Source organism: Notothenia rossii, assembly GCF_949606895.1.
Source record: "Notothenia rossii genome assembly, chromosome: 10".
Taxonomy (NCBI): domain Eukaryota; kingdom Metazoa; phylum Chordata; class Actinopteri; order Perciformes; family Nototheniidae; genus Notothenia; species Notothenia rossii.
The window spans coordinates 56976732-57001073 of record NC_136908.1 but is presented as its reverse complement, the minus strand read 5'-3'; the positions used below and the strand labels follow the sequence as shown (position 1 = coordinate 57001073).

The following is a 24342-nucleotide window of genomic DNA, read 5'->3' as shown; positions in this document are numbered from 1 at the left end:
CATTTGTACGTTTCCTACAATGTGGCTTGTACATTTGAGCAGGCAGGAAACAGCCATTAAACTAAATGATCCATGGGCCTGACCCCGGCCTCGACCCGTGTGATTGTGAGCAAACTCAATCGCCGAGGTCAGCGCTAACACGATGTGACTCATACCAAAGTTGTTGTTTTTTCTTCACTTTGTCTGATTTGAGCTATTAGAGCCTGCTCAAACCGGTTAAGAGCTTGTGGTTGTATCAATTTGTGTGTGTGTGAGAGAGAAAGAGAGTGGGAGCGATTTTTAAGTGTGTTTCGACTGTGAGGCCCATCCCATTAGGGCCAAGTATTTCCAAAGGGAATAGAAACTTACAGAAGTGTAACACATGTTTGATTCCCAAAGCCCCACTGCAATAATTCTTCATGTACGAATTACTAACAGATCAAATCAAGTCGTACTGGATCAAACCAGCTGCAGTGGGATGACAATCCTTAGCCATGTAAGTGAACAAATACAATTAATATAATAATTTAACGTTTCAGAAAAAAAATCAAGAAGGGTTGACCAAAAAAGCTCTATTCCTAACACCTTTATTTAAAACAAGCAGGATTTTTATTATATTAAAATGTGAAAAAAATAAGAAAGTTTAATCATTTGCTCCAGGAAGATGAAGAATTGCTTCACTAGGAGTGGTGTCCTCATATGACCCAAAACAACTCAGATATCAGAATGCAACAGATGGGATTTGAACCCAGGAGTGCACAGAGGGATCCTCATACTGACGACCATCCCACATTCTTTAACAAAAACCCTAAAGTATGCACGTTATTTTGAATTAAATTGTGTATGCAGGACTCTAAATTGTTGCCTGGCTTACCTTTAAGTGCATTTATTCCTAGCAGCTTAAGTTGATATACTGTTAAATTCTCTAGAACCAATCATTGGATAACAGATTCAATGAATTTAATTGTATTCCATTTTAGATTCTCTTAAAGCGAATATTTTATGGGTCACGCGTTTGCACGAACAAACGTGACGGTTACATTTTGAAATGTTGATGGTAGGAACCAAGATGGTGGAACCTGTGTTTGGTGGTGGGAACTACGGGCTGGTGTACAGCTCCTGCACTTTGAAACATGGGAGTAAAGTGCCCCCTTGAGGATATCAAAATAAAGGACTCACTTCAAACACTCCTGAAATGAGACACGGCAATGTCGAAGTGGCCTCTGGATCTACACGAAACAATTGTACAGAATTTGAAAGTGAAATTTGAAGTGTAAAACATCAGAAGGAGGAATCTCTTATGTTTTCTGTCTAATTTAATATGCATTTTTTATAAAAAAACTCAATGATACTATCGTAATGTAGTCATTAAAATATTATTTGCGTATTGATAGCCTGACGCTAGTGTCTGTTGTGATATTATAGCTTCTATTTGAACACATTGCCTGTGTAAAAGGGACATGTTTTACTCAGAAGAGAAGTCTGAGCCAGCTAAGATTTGTTTCTGGTGCTTTGTCTCCCTCTGCAGTTAGAACTGAGTAAAGACAGTTTGGAAACAAAGTCAAGTGAGATACATAAGAATAAGAATATTGCAAACTGTGGACAAATAGCAAAGAACTATGTATGGAAACTACTTAAAGGCAAAGAGTCTGTATTTGTTCGTGAAAAATGCTTGTTTGTGTTACGTTATGCATATATAAGTCTCTTTAAACAACCGTGAGCAGTCTAAATACCAAATCAATGTGCTGTGAATCTGTTTTCTAGATCATTCGTTAACATATCTTGGGCAGGTCTTGTAATTTTCCCATTCTGGCTTTGTAAGTTGCTCATGGTGACCATTTGTGGTGATGCCGTGTAGCCGTTTCATCGACATCTGCAACATGTTTACAACTTCCAAATCTGTTTTTCCACACCGAAAACATAAATCCCCGTTTACATAAAAGGAATTGGTTCTGAAGACGTTTATGTGCCCTCGTGGCATTGTTCAAAAAAACCCTTCATCTGCTTGCACACAAAAAAAAAAAATTACTTCAAAGGCAATAATTGCTGAAAAGTAGAATTGTTGTTTCTGGAAACAATTTCCTGCTGTCAGCTTTGTCGGGTTCCCTAAATGCTCTAAACTGTGTGAATTAGATTTGATTACAAAGTAGTTTTCTGTTCGTAGTGTCATAAATACTGTCCCGGCCTGGTGGCTTTGTTTTTACTTGTCACACTGCGTAATCCCTTCACAGCGCAGGGGGCGATGCTCCTTCCCCAAACCACACTCATATTTCTTGTGCATTCCAGCGTGTGTTTTACCCCCTGGTTTTACCCCATTAAACATATTAGCACCATGTGTTTGTCGTGCCACATTACAGTCCAAACAATGCCTCTGAAATATCCCATATGCACTTGTCTGACCTAAACCAATTAAAGACATCAGGGTGTCTCAGTGGATCAGAGACACACGCGATATATAGGAGCGAAGTCTTTGATGCAAGTCTTTTCCCATCTAATTAAAATTCTGATGCCATATTTAAAGAATAAGGCTGCTGTTAGTCTATATTTTCCTTATGTCAACAGTTTCAGTGTTGTCCCATCACTGTCAGATTCTGAATATATAATTTAGTTTGGTTTAAAAAGGTAACGTCATTATCTTACACAGCTGGGGCTATGAATCGTTCAGGATATATCAATTTGTTGGGTATTACGTTCTGCTGCGGATCAATGTGAGCTGGAGATTGTCTCATAGGAGTTTTAGCCTAAAGAAGCTTTAAAGTAACGTTAAAGATGAACAAATGAATAACCAGAGTATTTTGGACTCCATATTATTTAACCATGGAATATTTCACTAAAGGAAGGTGAGATTTTTTTATGTTGACAATGTCTGTTGTGGGGTTGTTTCGCATGTCATATGTGGTGACTGTCATTATCCCACAGGCCCCGGGGTGTTTCTTAGATGGGCTTGGTAATATAAAAGACGAAAGTACAGTATATTGGATATACCTTATTTATTTTTACCTTGATACGCTGAATCGCGTTATCACATACCGTTTATTTTGATTTAGTGCATTTTTTACTCCATTGTATATCCCCAAATACTACTTCAAATTAGCTCTACCTTTTTATTACTTAAGGACCTTTTCTAAATGTAACATTTCTATAATTTCTCATTGAAATTGTACTAAGAATCTCATAAGAATAAAAAAATATATAAAATGTTAAGTTATATATCATTTTCACTATTTCATTTGTCTATTTGAGTACACAAGAACAGGCTCTACTATGTAGTTATACTCCTTGTGTAGAGTACCTTCCTTTACACTTTTAACTGCATGTGAATGGGATTGCATTTTGAAACACTTTCTTCTATGAGCCCTGCTATTGTGCAGAAAAATGTCGCTTATGACAAATCATCAGTCATTGTTATTATCAACACTAGTGTTTCCTCGACTACACTTAAGAAACCCAGTTTAGGATCCTGTGCTCAACAACAAGATGGACCCAAAAGCCCATGGATCCATGAGACACAGTTATTCATCTGGACTTTTTAGGCCTGCTTCCAGTTTGAGGCCCTCACTGCAGTGTCTCCCCTCCGGCCCTGTCACTCGTCATATGTGGATGATGCTATCAAAACATTTCCGTCAAAACTAAAACAGCTGTTCCAACAGATAGAAAACATCTTACTTCCACAGAGTCTTTCATCACTGATCTGACATCTTGTTCGGCAGTGAGAGGGACTCCTTGCACACGTCTCCGTGTTCACCTTGTCTTCTGCGTAAAAATATGAAAAGAAACAGATATCACGGTGAGAGCGCCAGGACAGTGAGTGCACGCTACCCTAAGTGCTATCTTGGCTTTGGAAATTGTGGTTTAGGAGGATTATTTGGACAGAAAGAGGGAGTGAGAAAGAGACAGACAGGGGCATACAGAAAACACACACACACACACACGAGCCAGAGACATTAACTGCGAGTTGTCCACTGAATGTATATTGAGTTCCTTTGTTGTAATGGATGATGGGGCAAGATTTAAAAAGGTGGTCCAAATTAGCGGAAAGAATGAAAAGCATGTCTCCGAATCACTTCGATCTCTTCAAAATGCTTTATTGGCAGCTGGTGGGAATTCAAATTAAACGGTTCATTTTCACCAAAGTGCCCTCAATTGTTTCCTAAGATGATTGATATCTCATTTTGGAACAAATCTTATTAATATTATCTCCTCCTCGCTGTTTTTCGTTCAGCTCACGTAGCTCAGAATGTCTCAATTTTCATTCTCCAAAATGTCAACAAGCAGCCAGGAAGATGTGTACTTTGTCCTCCGTCCGTGAAGCAGACCTATAAAACGCCTCTTCCTTTGAAGGTGCTGTGGAACTGAACAGGATGGTCCCCTCCCATTGTACCCTTATTTTTTTTAACTCTCTTTAGCAAACAGGGCAGTGTTTGCATGAATTCCTTTTGTATCGTCCTTGTTGGCTTTTCCATACCTGGACACTTCAAAGACTATTATGGGTTTAACAAGAATAGTCACCATGTAGAAAAAAGGGACAATCACTTCTGCCTTCAATACAAAGAAGAATTTGATCAATTGAATCTTAGTGATAGTGTGAATACAGGTTTTGCTTGATGCTTACAAATGATGACATTACTTTACGCTGCCACATGAGGGCGTATTGTTGGTGATGCACTAACAGAACATATGAGCTGGAAAACTACACACTCAATAACTGTAATTTAATTTAAGCAAGCATGACAATCTGAAACTCCAGTCTTTATCATTTCAAAATCTAAATACATCTCATACTATCATGTATGATAAAGAAAAGCATGCATATTCAAAAAATGTAAATGGAAACTAATGATTTTTTGAACTTTTGGCTCACAAAAAAGACTAAAAAGACATTAATCAATATTCCAAATGCAGTATAGATATCTGTTGATTGGCCAATGAATGAATTGACTGATGAATTCAGCTGTAGTCACTTTTAGTAACTTTATGATCAAGATAATTGTAGGATTCTCCTATTTAAATATTAGTGTCATGATACGATACGAAAATATAGTTATTTTGGAAAGTGACATTAAGAATAAATATGCAAATTCATTATTGTTGTGAAACCGTTATTCTACATGTGAAATTCATTTAAGTTGTATTTTAGGTGGCCGGGTTGCATAACCGAGCATCAAAGATTGGATCCCACAAAAGGTATAATATTATTCAGAAGCAGTAAAGAAAAGTGAATGCAAATATTGATGATATTGGAAATAGATTTCTGGACAAAATTCTTAGCATTTAAATTTAAATTATTGATGCATTAAAGTGTTATCAAAGCTGGTAAAGGTGCAGCTAGTTTTAATTACGATGGGATGCGCGGGCAAGACAGACTCCCCCCGGGGTGAGGTGCACCGGGAGAGGCCACTGTCTCCCAGCCTTCCGATGCCACAACAGTCTCACTTTTGGAGACGTGAGTAGCGGTATCGGACATCCGGAACCCCATCTACCCCCACCCTCTGTGTGTGTGTGTGTGTGTGTGTCCCTCTCTCTTTCTCTCTCTCTCTCTCTCTCTCTCTCTCTTTCCCAGCCAGTCCTCTATCAGTCCAGGTGGCAGAGCGCACATCGGCCGGGGGATGCAGCCTCTCATCTCCAGCACATGGACAGCGGAGCTCGGAGCTGCCGCAGCGCGCCACGGCTCCACTAGCTGAACAGACCAAGAGAGAAGAGACCACGCTCCCCGAGTTAAACTCCTGGATTCCGGATAAAAAAAGGATTTACTTCTTCCCACTTTTTGCTTCTCATCTCTTCAAACCAGTTGTGTTCAATGCGCAGCCATGCTGATCATCTCGTCCCGCAGTGCGCTGCTGTCCGTCTACTACCCACAGATCTTCCTCATCCTCACCAGCGGTAGCTACCTGTAGGTTTCTCATCATCGCACTTGCTTAATTCAATCACAGGTCGGTTTGATTCGCTAGCAAAAAGTCGTGCTTTACGCGAAAATTGGGCAATTACACACGAGGGTCAGGTTAGATCGTAGATTTTTGTTGCAGGTGTTTTATTACGATGAGTTAACATGATGTTTTTACACTTAATACGTTTCATTATAACGTAGTTACGCTGTTCCTGATAGTTGTATCAAAAACATTGAAAACCACGTTACTTTTTCACCAAGATTTGGAAAACATTGGTAGGAAATGAGTCTTTTTAATCATTGTATATTCCATAAGAGAATCCCACCAGGATTTAACCCTTAATCTAAGCAGTGATGTCACTTTCATTCAATGCTTAATCTACCTGGTTTTTATATGAACATGCAGCTGATGAGATAACCTGCTCTTATAGATTTACACATTACACCAGAAGCAGTCTTTCATAGGAGCACCTCGTCACACAAGGGCCGTAATTGGAAAGCAGCATGTGGAAAAGAGACATATTGGACTACTTCATGTTCTGCCTATAGGCGCGGGCCTATGTAATGAGCTCTTTCTTATGGCATTAAAAGACCCAGGCCCTCACAAAGGGAATGATTGCTGCACCATACATGCCTCTCATTCATAACAAGGGCAGGTCCTGGAACTTAAAATAGCTGTGGTGGTTCATGTTTTCTGTAACACAGAGAGAGGAGGACAGGAATGAAGTGGATTTGGACCCAAAAGTACCATTGTTCTCTTTTATTTCATTAAAAAGGTATATTAGATTACATGTGATGTGATCTGGGTAAGGAAAAAAGTTGTCATTATGATGATATCTTTTCATTTGGGTTGATGACGAAATCAGGGCGGTGGTGGCAAAGTCCATAGGGACTTGGCTTGGCAACTGGAAGGTCACCAGTTCAAGTCCCGGAAAGAACAAGTGCTACCGAGGTGTCCCTGAGCAAGGCACCGTTCCCTACACTGCACCCCGGGTGCCGTACATAATGGCAGCCCACCGCTCCTAACACTAGGATGGGTCAAATGCAGAGACGTTACATGCTACATAGTACCTGTACTACGTAATGACAATAAGTTCAATCTTCTTCAATTATTATTAGGTTTGTTCTTTATGATTTGTTGACTGGCAACTGTCATGTAAATAAATTTGAGCAAAACGTTACTGAGTATTGGGAATAAATCTTATTATTTCCCCCCCAAAATCACAGCCAGGGCACATAGTTCAATCCAAACTGTAGAGCTAAACCACATGAGGGAAATGTGCGATATGTGAAAGCTTTGAAGAATATTGCATTGACGATATGATTGCGATAAATAAACCGATATTTAAGTGTACATTTTTCGGCCCTGCTGCTTTCAGTTTTGCTTTAATACATAAAACAAGATAAAAAAAATTGCTTGTTGGAATACGAAAATGAAAAAACAAATTCCAACATAAGATACACAACAATTGGAGTAATATCAGAGTTGTACGCGATGTGTTTAAAGCACTAGTTGGCATTTTATTGTGCAGCCCGACCAAAATGTATGTTTTTAGCTACATTTTTGTTTTGTGTTTCATGCCGCTCTCATTAATCCCTGTTTCTCTCTGCCAGGGCGCTGTCCTCTGTGGTGGCTCTGGGGGCTAACATCATCTGCAACAAGATACCCGGACTGGCCCCCCGCCAGAGAGCCCTCTGTCAGAGTCGCCCGGACGCCATCATCGTTATCGGCGAAGGCGCCCAGTTGGGCATCAATGAGTGTCAGTACCAGTTTCGTTACGGCCGCTGGAACTGCTCGGCCCTGGGAGAGAGGACCGTCTTCGGACAAGAGCTGAGAGTAGGTCAGTCTGTTTGAAAACTCAGCTTTTAAAAATTGTTTTTGAATAATATTTATCTCAACATGGGCAAAAGAAAATCTGAAAACTAGGCTGAGGGAGAAGAAGAAAGCTGCTTTGAGGAAAAGTGACCTAAATATGTTTTTTTCTGACTGTAGGTTTTTTGGGAATTTCTATGCCTTTATTTGAGGTTTTGACAGCCGTGACACTCAACTAAAGTCCTCGGCCATGACAAGTTTCTACGAGACGGTGCAGTTCATGTTCCAGCTTTAAACTCTCAGGGCAACACTGCTTTTGTACTTAAGTTAAACTATAGCTAAGAAAATCTCTGTGCTGTATATTTATCTCCATTTTTACATTTAGTTAGATCAAACTAAATTTAAACAGTCAGATTTCTGTGCTGGTCCATAAAACATCTTCTCCTTTTGTAAAAATCTGTGTTTCACGGGTTGGTCCGAACACCAATCTGAGTACGGTCTGATTTTACATTTATTAAAGCTAAAATCGCTACGTGAGTGGATGAGCGTGGTTCAGCACTGAGAGTAGTTTTTCTCACTTTCCTTGCATTGTCCTCCAACTTCTAAGTGCCATGAGAAAAAGCTGCAGCATAGCTCAACATAATGGAATGAAACAGACTTAAGGCTGGTTGGCGAAACACAAAATGAAAGCATTTTTCTTTGGAATACCACATCCAACGATCACAATAAATCCTCTGTCTCTTTTAGACACCAAGACAATAAACTCCAAGGCCTTGCTAGTGTTTCCCAAAGGAGATTCAATCTGTAGCTCATCTGTGTGACATGACTGCGCTTGCAACACATATTGTCAAAGCAAAGCAGTAACAAATGGAGTGTAGACTTCCTTCCTTGTAGTGCCTATCTGGGTGTGTCATCTTCTCGAACAACGCTCAAACGTACACATCTCCCTGCTTTTAGTCGACATTCTTTCACAGTTTCATTTCTCACAGAAGTCCTTTCGCTCCTAAAGTGAACCTCTTCTATGAACTGTGTTTCAGTCCGAAATGTTTTGTTGCGGTCTTGCTGTGGCTTTGGATCCATGTTTAATCTAGCAGCTCTGGGAGCAATCACTTTCTTCTACACGGGAGACAAGGCAGACAGACTTCTGGATCCCTTTATTTCTTTTGTCAAGAGGAAATGTCTCTTTTCTCTTGTGGTGTGTAAACGAGTTGGGGGTGAAGCTTTGGATCCATATAAAGTCCTTGCGTCCTCCCAATGTAGACAAATGAATATTTTCTGGAACACGTAATCTTATCAAATCTGTGTAAAAATACAATTAATTGCTGAGCATGTTAGATTGCCTTTCATCTTCATGGATTCACAGTAAGATTAGTTTCCATTTGCCATCCCGTGTCCATTCTTGCCGTTTTTTTAAATTCCAATTAAAGCCAGAGCTGTACCCCCTCTTGAGGCGCATTGTACCATCCACCACTTCATTTGATTGACCTGCCGGGCCTGTGAACTCATTAGGCATTGAGAAAGACCAGAGAGATTCATGCTAACCACTAATTGAAGTCAGCTCCAGCAGCTGGATGGCAACAATGGAGGCCTGCATGCACTGCCGTACAATCAAAACAAATCACAGCGCGAGGAGATGGCTGTTTGGCTATTGCATGCGCCTGATGGCTTGAGAAATGCTCACCATACAATATATCGGAATGGGTCGCGGATTCAGCTTGATGAAAGACGACTTCAGAGTTTGTTATGAGTTATGGAGCGGGGGAACCGCAGGCCGATGGTTCTCTGTGAGTGAGTTTGTCAGGTTGGATGGAAGCCATTAGAATCGCCTCTACCAGAGATGCCATGCATTAATACTCACTGGGCTGTTGAGAACGGAGGCCCAGCATTATCCTGATTGGAGACGGAAAATATCCCGTTACCAATTGTAGTGCCAATAAATTCATTCCCACCCCCCACGCCATAAATATAAATGTGTTTATTCTGAAGTTCAAATGGTGACAAAAACTTGGAAATGGGCACTTTTCAGTCAAGTCTGGCAACAGATTATTTCAACACAGCCGTATCATTTCCTGTATTAATGTGGACCGCCTAAGAAGAACACAGAGTGACACTTAAGCTGCGTGAGAAATCCCATTGATGAAAAATATTGAGACACAGCAATTTCATAGAAGAGCAGATCTAGAAAAAAGCTCCTCTGGTCTGCCAGTAGATGTCACTTGTGTTGTTTCCATCACACTGAGAACTGTAACGGTGATATTTAAATTAATTTGCGGAGATCTTCAACATGTGATATTTAGCCCTTTAAATCTGCAGCATACAGTACATTTTAAATTAAGGGTGGCTTAAGAGTAATATTTGACATTTGAATAAATATATGTTCAGGGCCACTGGGAAATGTTTTCACTATAATCTTACTCCAAAAGGGATTTGTCTCTTAATCAGATATGTCTTCTGAAGTGGGCGACTACATTTCCTCAGAGGGCTAGTGGGTAGGTGTTAGATTGCAATTGGGCTGATAAATGCATTTGAATATGTTTTATGAAGGGTAAGGGAGAGACATGACATGCAGGATGCGTACAGCTGTACATCTTACACTCCTATTAGTTTTGCTGCACATTTTTAGGCGGGAAAAATGTAACCCTAACTTCTTTGTTACTTTAGTTGGTGTCCACGTAGTTCAAAAAAGGCCTTTTAAAAACTGAAAATCTGAGGTTTGATACAGGTTTGACTTCACAAATGTTAGACTCTTTATTTTCCCTTTAAGAAACCTCGTAGTGTTTTTCATTTACCGCCTACAGTAAATGCCCACTTCTTTAAAACACATCACTCCCAGTTTGTAACGCAGGCTATCCGCTAAAAATCCTCTCGAGACCCAGTTGAAGTTGTTTAAAGAGATGTTTAGAATAGGTTTCATGGACTAAATCATACTTGTCATGAAAACTAAGCTACAAATCCAGTGTAAAATTGGTGCATTGCTCCTTTCATTCTCACACATTCCTTCACTAATGAAAAACCTACTGAATAGAAATGACAGTTCTTGTATTACTTCTTTCTTCTCTGCCTCAAATTCATCGACTTTCTGCTCTTTTTTTCTTCAGGCAGCAGGGAGGCAGCATTCACATACGCCATCACCGCAGCCGGAGTTGCCCACGCGGTAACTACGGCTTGTAGCCAAGGCAACCTGAGCCAGTGCGGCTGCGATCGCGAGAAGCAGGGCTACCACGACCGGGAGGAGGGCTGGAAGTGGGGGGGCTGCTCTGCCGATGTGAAGTACGGGGTGGAGTTCTCGCGGCGCTTTGTAGACGCTCGTGAGATCAAGAAAAACGCCCGGCGGCTGATGAACCTGCACAACAACGAGGCAGGGCGAAAGGTAATGCACAAGCAGGAAATTCATACATCTAATAAATATATACTTAAGGATAACACCAGCAGATATAAACACTCTTAAACACTATGGTATGTTTTGTAATAAACATGTTTAATATTGTAGTACAATCATTTTACCTTTTAATCTTTTCGATGTTTATTTAAAGATCTTTTGTCTATTCATTTTTTCTTAATAAATTCTTACTCTCTTTTGTTATGTTTTTTAATAATTTACTTTATTTTTCGATTGAACTTTAATTTAATTCTAAAATTGAATTAAAACAGTCATGAGACTCAGTTTCACCCAGGATAATAATATTGCAAATTCTGATCTGAAAACATTATGCAACACCATATTCCAATTAAAGTACAATTATAATCATAAATTATAAAGAACAATTATAAAGTACAATTATAAAGTACACTTATAGAATACAATTAAAGCGTCAGCTAAATGTAATGAGGATAGCTATTAAGTGTGAAATCCTTAAGCTAGCATATATTGTCCATGACTTGTGTTTTTGTATCAGTAACTATATTTCAGCCCAAAATTGTGCAACTGATTTTAAAAAGTTCCTGTACACTAGACTTGGTCAGTGCAAGTGTGACAGAAATGCAAAACTTGGCCGATGCATTTTCCAAGATGGAGCTGTGCCACAGAATTAGGACGCATTAAGTGAGGAAATCGAATATTATTGCAAGTTCCTCTCGTTTCCTTTCTTAGTGGCAGTAGCAAAGAGCGTGTTTCTGCAACACCGCAAGGGCCAGCTCCCCCACAATGTGAAAAAGGGGAAGACTGAGACATTGATTTAAAAAGTGGTCTACAAAAGTGAATACATTAAGAGGAGCTTAGTATAACTTATGATGATAATGTGAATATTTTTTGCTATAAAAACGAGCTTCTTCACAAGGGCAAACAGTCACCTGTCAATTTTGTCATATGAAAATATTTGTTTGGCATTGCAATATAAATCTGGCTCAAACCGCAGTGCAATTCTATACGTATATGGTTTGCACAACAGCTCTGGTCACTTTTCTCCGGCCTGTCAGGCCATTATGTGGTCTGAAGAAAGGTAAAGATAATTAGAGACTACAGTCTGAGTTATTTTCCCCAGGTTTTGTCGACATAAAGTTGGCATTCAGGAGTGCCGAGTGTTGAAAAGCCCAGCTGACCAAGAGAGATGGAGTTGGAGGCTATCCGATTGCTATTAGCCGTTTCAAATTCAATTGTGTTTTACTACTTATTTTCTAGCTCTTCTTAACCGTCTCTTTTAATTCACACAGAGCTAATTTCTGCCTCTCTATGTGATCAGATGCTAGAGGAGAGGATGAAGCTGGAGTGTAAGTGTCACGGCGTGTCCGGTTCCTGCACCACCAAGACCTGCTGGATCACCCTGCCCATGTTCAGAGAGCTGGGTCACCTGCTGAAGGAGCGCTACAGCGGGGCCGTTCAGGTGGAGCCGGTCCGGGCCTCGCGACTCCGACAGCCCTCCTTCCTGCGACTCAAAGAGGCTCGGGGCTACCAGAAGCCCACGGACACGGACCTGGTGTACCTGGAGCGTTCGCCCAACTACTGCGAGGAGGACAAGGTCACGGGAAGCACGGGAACGCGGGGACGACTGTGCAACGGCACCTCCACCCACACGGACGGTTGTAACATGATGTGCTGCGGCCGGGGGCACGACACGCACAGCTACACCCGCATCTGGCAGTGCAACTGCAAGTTCCACTGGTGCTGCTTCGTCAAGTGCAACACATGCAGCGAGAAATCAGAAGTGTTCACCTGCAAGTAGGGGAGGGGGAAGAGGGGGAAGAGGCTGGGGGAAACGGACACTGGTGGAAAGTAAAAAGGTGGAATTTGAAGTGAAGGACTTGGAAGTATTTATTCAACAATTTGCACATTTTGACATCCTATTCTGGGATTCTTTAAAGAAAGAACCAACAGACATGGAGTTTTGGAAAAAGAGACATGGTCGATTTAAAAAAACGTTCCTTTTTCTGCACGCTGGTACAAAACTGTGACATGATGCAAACGTGTTGCAGGCTAAAGGATTTGATGGTCTCCCTTTTGCCTCTAGACGACATCTTCAGTTGTCAGACGCGAGAGATTACACAACAAAAACTATTGTTGGATCTTGAAAATACTTTTGCTAACTGGAAATGCTACGGCGCTTCAGACTGCCATGACGACAGGATTCTGAAGAAGTAAAAAAAAAAAAAAGATGGCAGTGGAATACTTTTAACTGTACGCTCACACTGTATTCTGTTTGAACACTGAAAATAAAACAAATTATTTATGTAAAAATATCTTTCAAAACTAGACTTAAAGGGTGGATAGCAGACAAAATGGCTTTTAACTTTTTCCCTCTTTTATGATCGTAAATTGCTACTGATAAGGAGTCGCAGTTATCCATTATCAGTTGTCAGTGGCGTACTCCGCTATAGATTAGTCGTTTTTCTTTTTGCACACACGGTTATTTCTTTCCCTTTTTCATCAGTTATGAGTCGTGCTGTTGAGCGCTGCACCGACATCTCTCTCACGGACAAATTCCCCTCCGAAACCCAGACCCCCTTTTGTTACGCCAGGAGACAAAAGAGGCAGAAAATACCCCCAAACTATTTTAAGCATCCAACTTTGAACAGTTTGAATGGCTCTTTCCATTCTGACCGTGCTCATTGTTTTGTTTTCGGAGGGCCCTTGACTTCTGAGAAAATCGTGTAAGCCTCATTGGAACTCCATAGAGGTGCAATCATGTCCAGATACATCCAACGTTCCCATGATCGGCAGAGACGTGGAATTCCACATGATGCTTACACAGGGCCTCGCAGCGTGGTTTAGGCCTGCCTGGGTGGATGGCATGTGCCCTAACCACACAGAAGGGGGTATGAGAGGATCAAAAGGCCTTTAGAGCTATTTTTGGACAGCACCCTTAATGTATTCAGAAATGTTTATTTAGGCTTTATATAAACTTACAAAATAATTTGAAGAGTATATTTTTATATGAGGAACATGGCACTTTATGTCATTTATAGATGGAAAAGACAGTCACTATTTACAAATGTTTTCTAATGTCGATGGTATAAATTATTTGGAATTTATGTTTTTGATCAAAGTTCCTGAAGTGTAAATACTCCACGTGTTTTATCAAAGTAGCCCAGGTTGTCCTTCTCCATCACAATAGCTCATTAGTCTTTGATGAAATTGCGAGTAGATAATACATTGGATGTGTCAGCTTTAGATCGAAGAGATTTCTGTGTTTCCAGTTGTCTTCATGGTCCTTTCAGTAACTAGGAAGACCTCGTTGCTTCCTAATAACTTCAAATACAACTTAAGTTTTTTTGTTCTCAAAGTTAAAAACATTGACCGTTGTATTTCTTCTTTTTTACCAATAAAATTTGAGCATCCTTTTAACGCCTCCAGAGTTTTTATATCACCTCCGTTCCTAAAAATCATTCCCCAATAGAAGCGGTTTCTCACACAATACTTTATTAAGCATTATATCAACACATGATTTGACCCAGACACAAAGCATTCACCCTGACAATTGTTTTACCGAACCAGAAGGCACATTGTAGTCGAGCCCTTGTGGCATTAAACGCTGATATGGGAAACACAAGAACTTGTAGCCTTGACTGATGTGGTACTAATGTGTCAGGAGGTGAACAGGCGGCAGCGGCCATGCCACCTCATTGAGCCCCGGCTGACTCTTTCCTGTGGGGCTGAAAAGCATTGCAGCCAGCCAGCGGAGCGCGAGTAACAGCTGTTTTGTTAGCCGTCTGAAATCCTGGGGACCGGAACCGCGTAAGCTCCCTTCACTATGCCCGTGGATTGAGGGGCGAGTCGAGCCGATTGTTTCCAATACATTTTGTCATTAAAAATCAGAGGCAGAGCAAACAAGGTGGAGCAGGGCGTGAGCAGCCCAGTAAATCGCTGCATTGTTGAGGTGTCAGGACAGTTCAGCTTATCCAGCAGCCGCGAGGAGCAGGGAGGGATGTCATCCTGCGCACTAAAGCCTCTGGTGTGATTCTCTCACTCGCTCATTAAATCACTTTCAGCAAGCTCTCACCTACCAGAATCTGTTTCTTATCAAAAGAAAAAAAAAAAAGCACACACTCACACGCAAACACAGCTTAAGAGGAAGCAGGGTATTCAGTAAATCTCTGAAATAATCTATGTTGTCTAACTCGATTACAGCCAACTCAGCGTGAAATGAGGCAGTAAAGAATGTTGTGAGTTTAAGTTAGTAATGTATGATGCATGCCATAAACTGTAATCTCTTATGTATGGAGTAGTAGTATTAGTAGGATGGGAAAATATTAGGAATAAGAGGAAGAATAGGATGAACTTCACTGAGAGTATAAGACGAGATGCAGTAAAAACTAACAAACGTGCATAGCATCAGTTGTAATTAGTATTGCATTCAGGTCCTTAGATTAAAATATGGATATCATGCATGTTTAAAGGAATAGTTTTAAGAGCTTTGAATGTCTCTCTGGCAACGACACCAGCGTTTCAAGGAGGTAAGGCGCTGAGGAGGCTGATTACATCATGTTTTGGTCTTTCTCTGTTACTGCAGAAGTCACTATGGGGATGGGATTAAACCCAAAACCCCTGCTGGTAACATGGGTGTCTGTGAAGAGGGAAAGGCCCCGGACACTGCGGTGCTCTTTGTTTTTGGATTACAGCACAGGGCATCGCCGTGCCAAAAAAGGGTACCAGCATGAGCTCGCCTCTCCCTAACTCTTCATTTCCCAGACTTAGATGAAGACAAAAGCAGGAGCTCCTGAAGTCTTGACCTTTTCTTTATACCAGCGGGACCCCATGGGCCTTTTGTTTATCAAGAATACCATAAGCCCCTATGTGGGCGTTAGTGCAAAGCATTAGTGAGGTAGGAAAGTCATGTATACATACCTCTCTGATAGAAATAACTAATTACAGAGAGTTTTTCTTCCTAGTCTATCGGCAGTGTGGCTGTCAGTTACTCTGGACAGGCACAGTTTATGAGTTTAGTAATGTAGTTCACCCTCAGATAAGGCAGATATTAGTAACAGTAAGCGTATACGTGTACTTTTTTTCCTTTCTAAACAAATACTTGGAACCTGCTTGCGGGGGGAGGGCCTCATCTCTCCGGGTTGATCTTCAAAGCTTTTCAAGAGTCTTTCCTCACAGTTTTGAGCAGCAAGCCTCCGTCTCGCTGCTCCACCTCGAAGCCCAACTCCTTGAGTGCGGAGTAGTCGGTGGTGCCACGGCGCTCCAGAGCCGCCACCTGCTCCTGGTTCTTCTTGTTGTGTTCTAGGAGGTTCCTGACGGCAAAGATGGCCCACTGGCTGATGACTTGAGGCAATCGGTTAAGGGCAGTGACGTCGATAGTAAGGAAAGGAGCACAATGTAGTTCTTTCAGGGATTTTTCAACATGATTTTAAGGCATATTCTCCAGTACTTGTTTTCCCGAATAAAAAAAAAAGAATTTTTATTTTATTTTTTTAAACGTAATAGCTAATTGTTATTGAGTCTGAGACGTTTGTAAGCTTGAAATACAATGCATAAACTCCACGTTTGTGAGGTTTCAGTTTTCTTTTGCACCGATTTCATGAAGACATGCATACGTGATCGAACATACAAATGCAATACAATGGTAGATAAGTTGAAACTGGTACATGCAACCAAACCTTTTCTATGTCAAACTCCCGAGTGCCTGCTACTTGCCTCATGATGCTGAGCTTGCAGAAAGCCCAACAAGCAAACGAGTTTTGCAGACGAGTTGTGTTTTGAGATATAAAACATTCTCAGCTCACCCCGATCAGGTTTCCCGCATAATTCTATATTTGTTTCTTTCAATATATTTTGTTCTGGAGAGAAACTGATGAGGACACTGCCATGAATAAGGTGGATTGTTTCTGTAGCTTTAAAAATATTTTACTGTGTGAAACACCCCAAATGCAAAGCTCAAAAAGCCATGATAAGGATAGCAATACATAAGATAAGCTTGTACATAAAAAGAGATGTATTTCTAGACTGTTAACCAATATGAATAAAAGGATACATGGGTTGTTGCTGTCTATGTTGCAGTTGTCCAAGATGAGGGGGATGCCTTCCAGTTCACTCACCTGAGGAAACAAGCACAGTATGGTTTAAAAGAATGGACTGGTAAACAAGGGTTTGGCATTAGGGATGCCAGAAACTGACCATGATCAAAATCAAAAATCGGACAGCCCTGGCGAATAATAATCGATTATTCGACGCTCGCCCGCCCCCCCCGCAGGAGAGAAAAAAAACCTCTTGCATTTGACCTCATTTGCACTTGTCAGTTTGAAGTAGTTCCACGAGGAACTCTTCTTTCCTTTGTTCATCTTTAGTTGTGTTCTCACTCCAATAAATCAATCGCACGTGTGACGGAGAGGGGGGGGGGGGGGGGGTCGGTGTGACCAATGGCCATTTACAATTATTAATACTATTAGTCTATATTTTGGTTGAAACTAAGCCAGGAAAAAAAAAAAAAACATAAATAATAATAAAAAATATATATAAATAAAATCGAATTTTAAAAATAATTTTCGATAATGGAGACTGTAACGAATATTCGAATAATCGCTGGCATCCTTATTTGGCATCACTGAAAATGTTCCTAATCTTACAATAAAATACCAGTTCTGGAAAAATGTTTATGTTTACAAATTCCTTTGCTCAATAAAATGCTTATTTCACAGTGTTTTTTCAGAGTACCTGTATATTATATATTCATGCACCAGGGCATATGGTATTGATTGTCTTAATGACTCATACTTGCAATGATAGTAAAAATCGATGAAAAACTTAAAATGTGTATAATGTGAGTTTGGACAGTCTCTTACATTTGTTCAAATAGGTGAGATTGTAAAATGAAGGCCACCAATTTGTATTTCTTGCCACCAAACAACTAGTATGTCAATGGTTTGAATTGTATGAAAAAACATAGAGTAGATGTACTAGCACAAGGAGAGTACAAATCAATGTAAAAAGGCAAGCCATGTATTGAACCTAAGTGTTCTTAGCAGAGCCTCATTACCTCCGCTAGAGCAACAGTGTGGTTGTGGGTAAGGCCGTCACAACAGGGAGATCTGCTCTGCATCTTAAGTCTGAGTCTAAAGGGTTTATTACCATCTTTGCTTGCTGTTGCATTGTGGTTACCCTCCAAACACACTGCTGGGAGCTCCACAACGAGACCAAGTGCTGAGTTAAGAAAATGGAAATGTCATTTAAACTGTCAAAGAAACAACGTCGCTGGCTACTACGAGCACCCAGGTCTGATTTTCCACTTTCAAAATAATTGTCTGAGGCTGCTGACACTACGTCCAAACCCGTAAAGAAGGGGTGAATAAAAAGCGACTGGAGCCCGAACCCAGTGCTTTGCTTCTTAAATTACAATCTCTCCCAAAGGTGAACAGAATGACATTTGGTTTACTGGAAGAGTTCTCAGTGAAAACAGATACGGGGTGATTTCAGACCACTGACAGACCACAGATCAGCATCCATACATATTATAGAGAGGCCAAAGGAGGGTGGCCATCCCACAAGCATTCCACAGATCTGTTTCTATTAAGTAGAACTGAGTCTACGATGTGCCACAGATAGGGGCCAACTCCTCCCCGCCCGCGTAATTATCTATCTGCGCTTTGTGTTAATGGCAGGATGCTGACAGATGGAGATGGAGGGAAACTGATAACCAAAGCGAGGTGTTTCACATTTCACTGAAAAACCAAGTTGTGTTGAAAGAACTCGTAAGAACGCAGTCGCAGGAACACAAAGCCATTCATTAGACAGGACACTTATTGTATTCTTCATTGTTAATGAGGAGATGATGTGGTTTCTGAATCATTACCAGAACCTGCACCTTCAACATGCTAATTTAGTGTAGAGATAGTCGAAGCAAGACCAAGAGGGCCTCTAGCTTTCTTCTTGACCCATGACCCCATTGTGTTAAACTGACCAAAAGCTCCCAGACCCAAGAGAACAAAAAATCTAATAACAATCTCATTTAATGCTCTTTACTTTCTCCAGACCGAAGCTTATTGAGGTCAAATGTTACAATGGAAGTCATTTTGAAATGGCAAATATCATGACAGGATATTATATAAAAAAATAGCAAGGCAAGATGTAGCATCAGTAAAACTCGGGTATAATTTAAGATTAATAAAAAATTCTGCCATTAGTTATAACGAGGCTTTCGCTTTTCATCTGTTTGGTTTGAAACCAGCCAATCCAACTCTCTTGTGGACTTACCACCTGCTTGAATAGGAGTCTCAGTCTGCGTCCCAGCTACATTTGGTGACATTTGATTGTGAAATGAGAATGACCAACCACAGTACTTTTTGATAAAAAAATATGAGGTTTTAAAATGAATCTAAAAGCTAAACTACTATAGAGTTGAGTCTGCTGATTATTACTTGTAAAGGAGGGGATCTCACAAGTTATACATTTATGCAAAAATAAGAGCTTGATATTCCCTAATTTGACCTGCAGTCGCTCTCTGGATTTGACCTCTGTGAAGGTTCACGTAACGCTGATTTAGAATAACATCATCAAAACTGACCAATGAGCTGCAGGTTTGTCTGTAAAAAGATAGTCTTGGAACCAGAACTAAAAAAGGAAGCGATTCCTTTTTGTGAAAGCACATATTTCTGTTTTGTCATCAGTCTGTCAGTTGTTCCAAACCTTGTTCTGGTTGTCTGTGTTGCTGTAACAGAGGTTTCCTATCAGCCTGATGAGGTGGGCCTTGAAGCTGATGACTGGAGAATGGGAGGAGGGGTCTCCATCTCCACCGAGGGAGGAGAAGTTCTGAGCAGCGCTGAAAACATTCTTACTAGCCTTCCCTATAGTATGCACCTGCTTCAGGAGCTCTGCAGAGAAAAGGAAAGAAAACACAGAGTTCAGGGACGCAGGAAAAGAAAGCAATTCATTAAATTAAAGTGCCAAAAAAAACTGATTTGTGTAAACTCGTTTGTAGTTGAACTTGTTTTTATAGCTTTGTAACATAACCGAGGGCTGTGTTCAGGAGTCTTGTTTGGTTTGCTGTGGGCGATTTCACGGGGATCTGAATCTTTCACCATTTCAGGGAGTGCATATGGTGTACAGATTTTTACCATTTAAAAAAAAAACAGCCATTGACCCTAAACCTCCAGCTGCAGACGCGGTCAGAGAGCTTGTGTGAGTGTTTGTTTAAATTTACCAACAGTTGTTACGAGAAGGTCGGGATGTTCCTGGAGGAACCTGAACTGCTTGTGGTCTGAGGTCATCTCACACAGCACGTCCAGCAGACTGATCACTGTCATCGCCTCCTGCAGGACCTACAGGGGATCGCAAGCGGGATGTTGGTCACATGGGGAAAGGATGTTGGATTTGATATAACGTTAGGGAAGGGCCTTGTCAGTTAATGTACTATGTGTACCTCATCACTGGAGGCAGAGCCAGTTGCGAGCGTCAGCACGGCCCCACAACCTTTCACGAAGGAAGTGGCCACGAAGCGAGCCACATCGGGGGGGATGCCACACTCCTCTGAGTCCTCCTCTTGTAGCTGAGCAAAGAGCAGCTCTAATAGAGTAAGTCTGGAAAAAGAAACACACACACAGTAGTTTAAATGGCATTTAATCCGTTTATTCAGCTCAGGTTTAATGTTATCCAACTAAGTGAAAGTAAACAGAAACAAAAGTATAATTGCAAGAAGTGCACTCATACAACTTCTTAAAACTAAACTCAAAACAAAGTGAAAACTCAAAATCAGGATATAAAAGTTAAAGGGGGCAGTTTGTGTTCCTAAATCACTTTCTGTGTAACATAAGAGCTCTATAGTTATATGGATTATCTTTGCCTACATTAAAAGCAAAGTACCTTTCATGGTGAGACATCCCAGAGTACATGCTCTCCACCAGAGCTGAAGACTTGAGGAAAAACTGGGTAGCAATGAGAACCCTGTACATTTGTGAGAAAAAAATATATAATGTTTACCAACAAAATCGAAGATGAGAGTTTGTCATTCCTTGATATGATTGACAGCTCAAAACAAAGCGTTGTACGACACACTGAAACAGACACACACTCTTACGTCCAGTCCAGGTCAGGATGGGTCCTGCAGAGCTCCATCACCCTGAGTGCCAGCTGGATGTTCTGCAGATCAGACAGCTCCTCCACCTTGGCTTCATCCAGACATGTGTGGAGCACCATGGAGGCGTAGTTTACCGTCTTCTCATCGCCAACACTGAGCAGCTGCCTGTTCACACATAATTGGGTGGACTTTATCTGAGGAGCAATGCTTTCCAAATAAAAATACTGATACAGGTGTGCATTAGTGTTAAAATGAGGTTTCAAATCAACCCAATGTTTGTGTTGTATAGACAGAGAGATGTGGATAATATATATGAAGTTAAAAACTAGTTTGTTAGCCCAATGAGCCCCCACAAAAGGTCTTCTGTGAAATGATGATCAGTAAACATAATGGGGCTGCACATTATAGAACAAAAGTACCTATTGTGTAGTTTTGACTGATATTGCAACAGCAATAATATTCCCAATATAATGGAGAATGATGTTGTAAAAAATGTTGTATTAAAAGATGGGGTAAGTAATTCACTTCAGAAATACTTTTTTTTATATTCCATGTAATGCTCTTAACGTCCCGATAGCAATGAATAAATTAAATGCTTTAACAATAAATATATACAAATATTGAATCTGTGGCAGCTGTGGCGCTGTAAAAAGCACGACCAGTTATAACTGGATGGCCTACCTGCCTGTCAGCCTTCCATCTCGTGCACAAACTTATCTTGTGCACTCATTGGTCGTGTGCGCGTTTGTGTGTGTTGGAGGAGGGGCTCTGGAAGGAAGGGGCAGATTTTTTTCGGTTGTATTTCAAATTCTAGCGCACTCGAGCTGGTTTCTCCATTCTTACCTACCCTACCTTTAAGTCTGTTTGTAAGAATTGTGCCAACTGTGATATGGATATTGCACTAGTCCATTTTGAGATTTCATAACATTTTGATTAACTGTGCAGCCCTAAAACATAGTATGAGTTATAACTATATTATGTACTAGTGATGCTTACTGTTTAAAATGCATAAGTGCAAGTGTGGCACTTACATGAGGAGATTCGGGAAGCTCAGCCGCCAGATGTCATCTTTACACATTTGGTTTCCAACCGACAAGTTACCGAGAAACTGGATCCCACAACGAAGTGCTAAGCCAAAAAGGATGATTCATAAATATGTTTGTTCAGTATCAAAAAGTTTGCCAAAATAAATCGAATGCTTTTATTACAATTGACTGATTTTAGACTTACGTTCAAATATGCCATCTCTACTCTCCGAATGTCTGGTCTGAAGAAAGTCTAGGAGTTTAAGGGACACATCAATGAAGCCAAGCTCCCTAGAGGAAAAAGGGAAGTACATATATCTTGTAAGAAGAGTGGCAAAATAGCATGAAGACACAGTGAACAGCATTATGGCCATTTAGCAAGTTGAAATGACTGTTGAGACCATGTCCAAGTGCGGTTGAAACAACCATGTTATGTGCATATACAATATATATGTCTCATATTATCCATTAACTGATGCTCTTACCTGAGCAGACTCTGGTTGCGGTCGCTCTCGACACAGGTGTTCCTCTGAGCCCTGAAGCACTCGGCGGTCAGCTGCAGCTGCAGGGCGACAGACTGCAGGTCCTGATCGTCACAGCTGACAGCATGGAGCTCATCGCACAGTCTGGATAAAACCTGAAGAAGACTGGACAACACCTCCTCCTTCACAGCATCTCTGGGGGAGGAAAGTCGAGGTGGGGAAAGTGAGAGATGGTAAATGTAATGCAGTGGAACCCCAGCCTGGGGATTATATAACAGAAATAAGGAGTGAAATGTTGAATGAATCAGTAAATGTTTATAGCAAAGTGAGTTATCACTTACAAGGAATTTGCCTTGATGTTAGGAGCATACAATTAATGCATTAAGAGGAAATATAAGCAAAGTAATGCAAAGGGAATTACATAAATAGATAATAGATCAATGACAACATACTCTTTTTTTTGTTTAGTGCAATGAATTGAGTTTAGTGCAATGAACGTATCACAATTCTCTGCAGGGATTTAATTAGCCTTAGTAAGTAATATTATAATAGATTACTTTTTTCCCCTTGTCATATGAATGAGTAATTAGTTACACCTGTGCTAATGCTGCAATGACAACTCGAAATATCTGAATCCACAGCAAGCTTCGTCTGTCGTCTTTCTAAGTAGCAGCTGAAATTCATACGTCCTATAAAGAAGAAATGTGACATTTCACTGTTCATTAAAAGAAACAAATACACTTAACGGGCCTGAAATAGCATCCAATAATACGCCGGAAGTTATAGTAATAGTAGCGTTTAGGTAGCCGACACACCAAGCTAGCTTCGTCGGTAAGCTACTAACACCCTCAGTATCCTTTTAAAAAGCATTACATTACTTTGTCCGCACCTGTATTCCTTGTCACGTAACGCGGTGGTGAATGTTTTTAAAACCTGCAAGTGTTCAGGGCAGTGTTCTTCCTTCAAAATGCCAGCAATAGACGCTGAGATGTCCATGTTGTAGGTAGTAGCTGCCATGTTTGCCTGCTAATTCATTCGTGTGGGCGGGACATCCGGTTAGATGTCTCACACGCTATTGGTTCAATCCAGGAAAAAGGCGGAGTCAGAGCATGTGCTGCTGTTTTCATACAGTTGTCATGTCACCCGCCTCTGTAGCACATGGTTATGTGTCAGGGCAGAACATACACTAAGAGTATATTTTATTGAATGAAAGTGAGTTGCAGCTAGGTGAAATATTAAACAGTACCACTTTATAATATGGAACCTAGTATTAAAAGGTTTATAAATGCAGCGTAGCTTTATAATTGCAAGGGTTGGCACAGATATATTGAGTGTAATGGAATTGGGAATCCCTCATGGGCTCCATATGTTAATTTAAGTGGTATTTGTGAAGGGTGCAGCTCCCATTGGATGCATCCTTCAATATACAGTGTATCTTTACTGTAACATACCCAAAATAAAACATCTAATAATTTCTTGGGTACAGTTAAAGTTCTACACTGTGTGTTTAATAGTCAGAAGATCAATTCATTCAGCCCAACCAAGTTGAGGGACAATTGGTGCTGCTGCAATAATAAAGCCACAGGGCAAGCCTTTGAGCTTTCATGTAAAGTGGCACATTTTAGATTACAGGATTTGCCTGGGTATGGTTGTCACTTGTGTTTTCACTGGCCGGCGGTCACAGCACAGCAGTGGTGAAAGCCATATCACTGTG

The 24342-nt window shown here is 40.8% G+C and overlaps 2 protein-coding genes across 3 annotated transcripts; one reads left to right on the top strand and one right to left on the bottom strand.

The window, feature by feature from the left end:
• Positions 1-5509: 5509 nt before the first annotated feature.
• Positions 5510-15737, top strand: wnt7ba (wingless-type MMTV integration site family, member 7Ba). Its single transcript, XM_079654834.1, has 4 exons — positions 5510-5869; positions 7478-7704; positions 10775-11046; positions 12356-15737. Exons 1-4 carry the CDS (start codon positions 5787-5789, stop codon positions 12833-12835), a joined length of 1062 nt encoding a protein of 353 aa, XP_079510960.1. The 5' UTR covers positions 5510-5786; the 3' UTR covers positions 12836-15737.
• On the bottom strand, positions 15033-23684 carry atxn10 (ataxin 10). 2 transcript variants are annotated; one of them, XR_013803322.1, is made up of 12 exons: positions 23518-23684; positions 22632-22823; positions 22352-22437; positions 22153-22249; positions 21122-21286; positions 20908-20988; positions 20468-20624; positions 20249-20366; positions 19735-19919; positions 17087-17150; positions 16136-16377; positions 15033-15125 (listed from the first exon to the last, which is right to left on the bottom strand). XR_013803322.1 is itself a non-coding variant. In XM_079654828.1 (11 exons), exons 1-11 carry the CDS (start codon positions 23643-23645, stop codon positions 16193-16195), a joined length of 1458 nt encoding a protein of 485 aa, XP_079510954.1. In that variant the 5' UTR covers positions 23646-23684; the 3' UTR covers positions 15033-16192. The 2 variants fall into 2 exon arrangements, 1 of the variants encoding a protein (XP_079510954.1); XM_079654828.1 differs by having other exon boundaries at positions 15033-16377.
• Between the last annotated feature and the right edge of the window lie 658 nt (positions 23685-24342).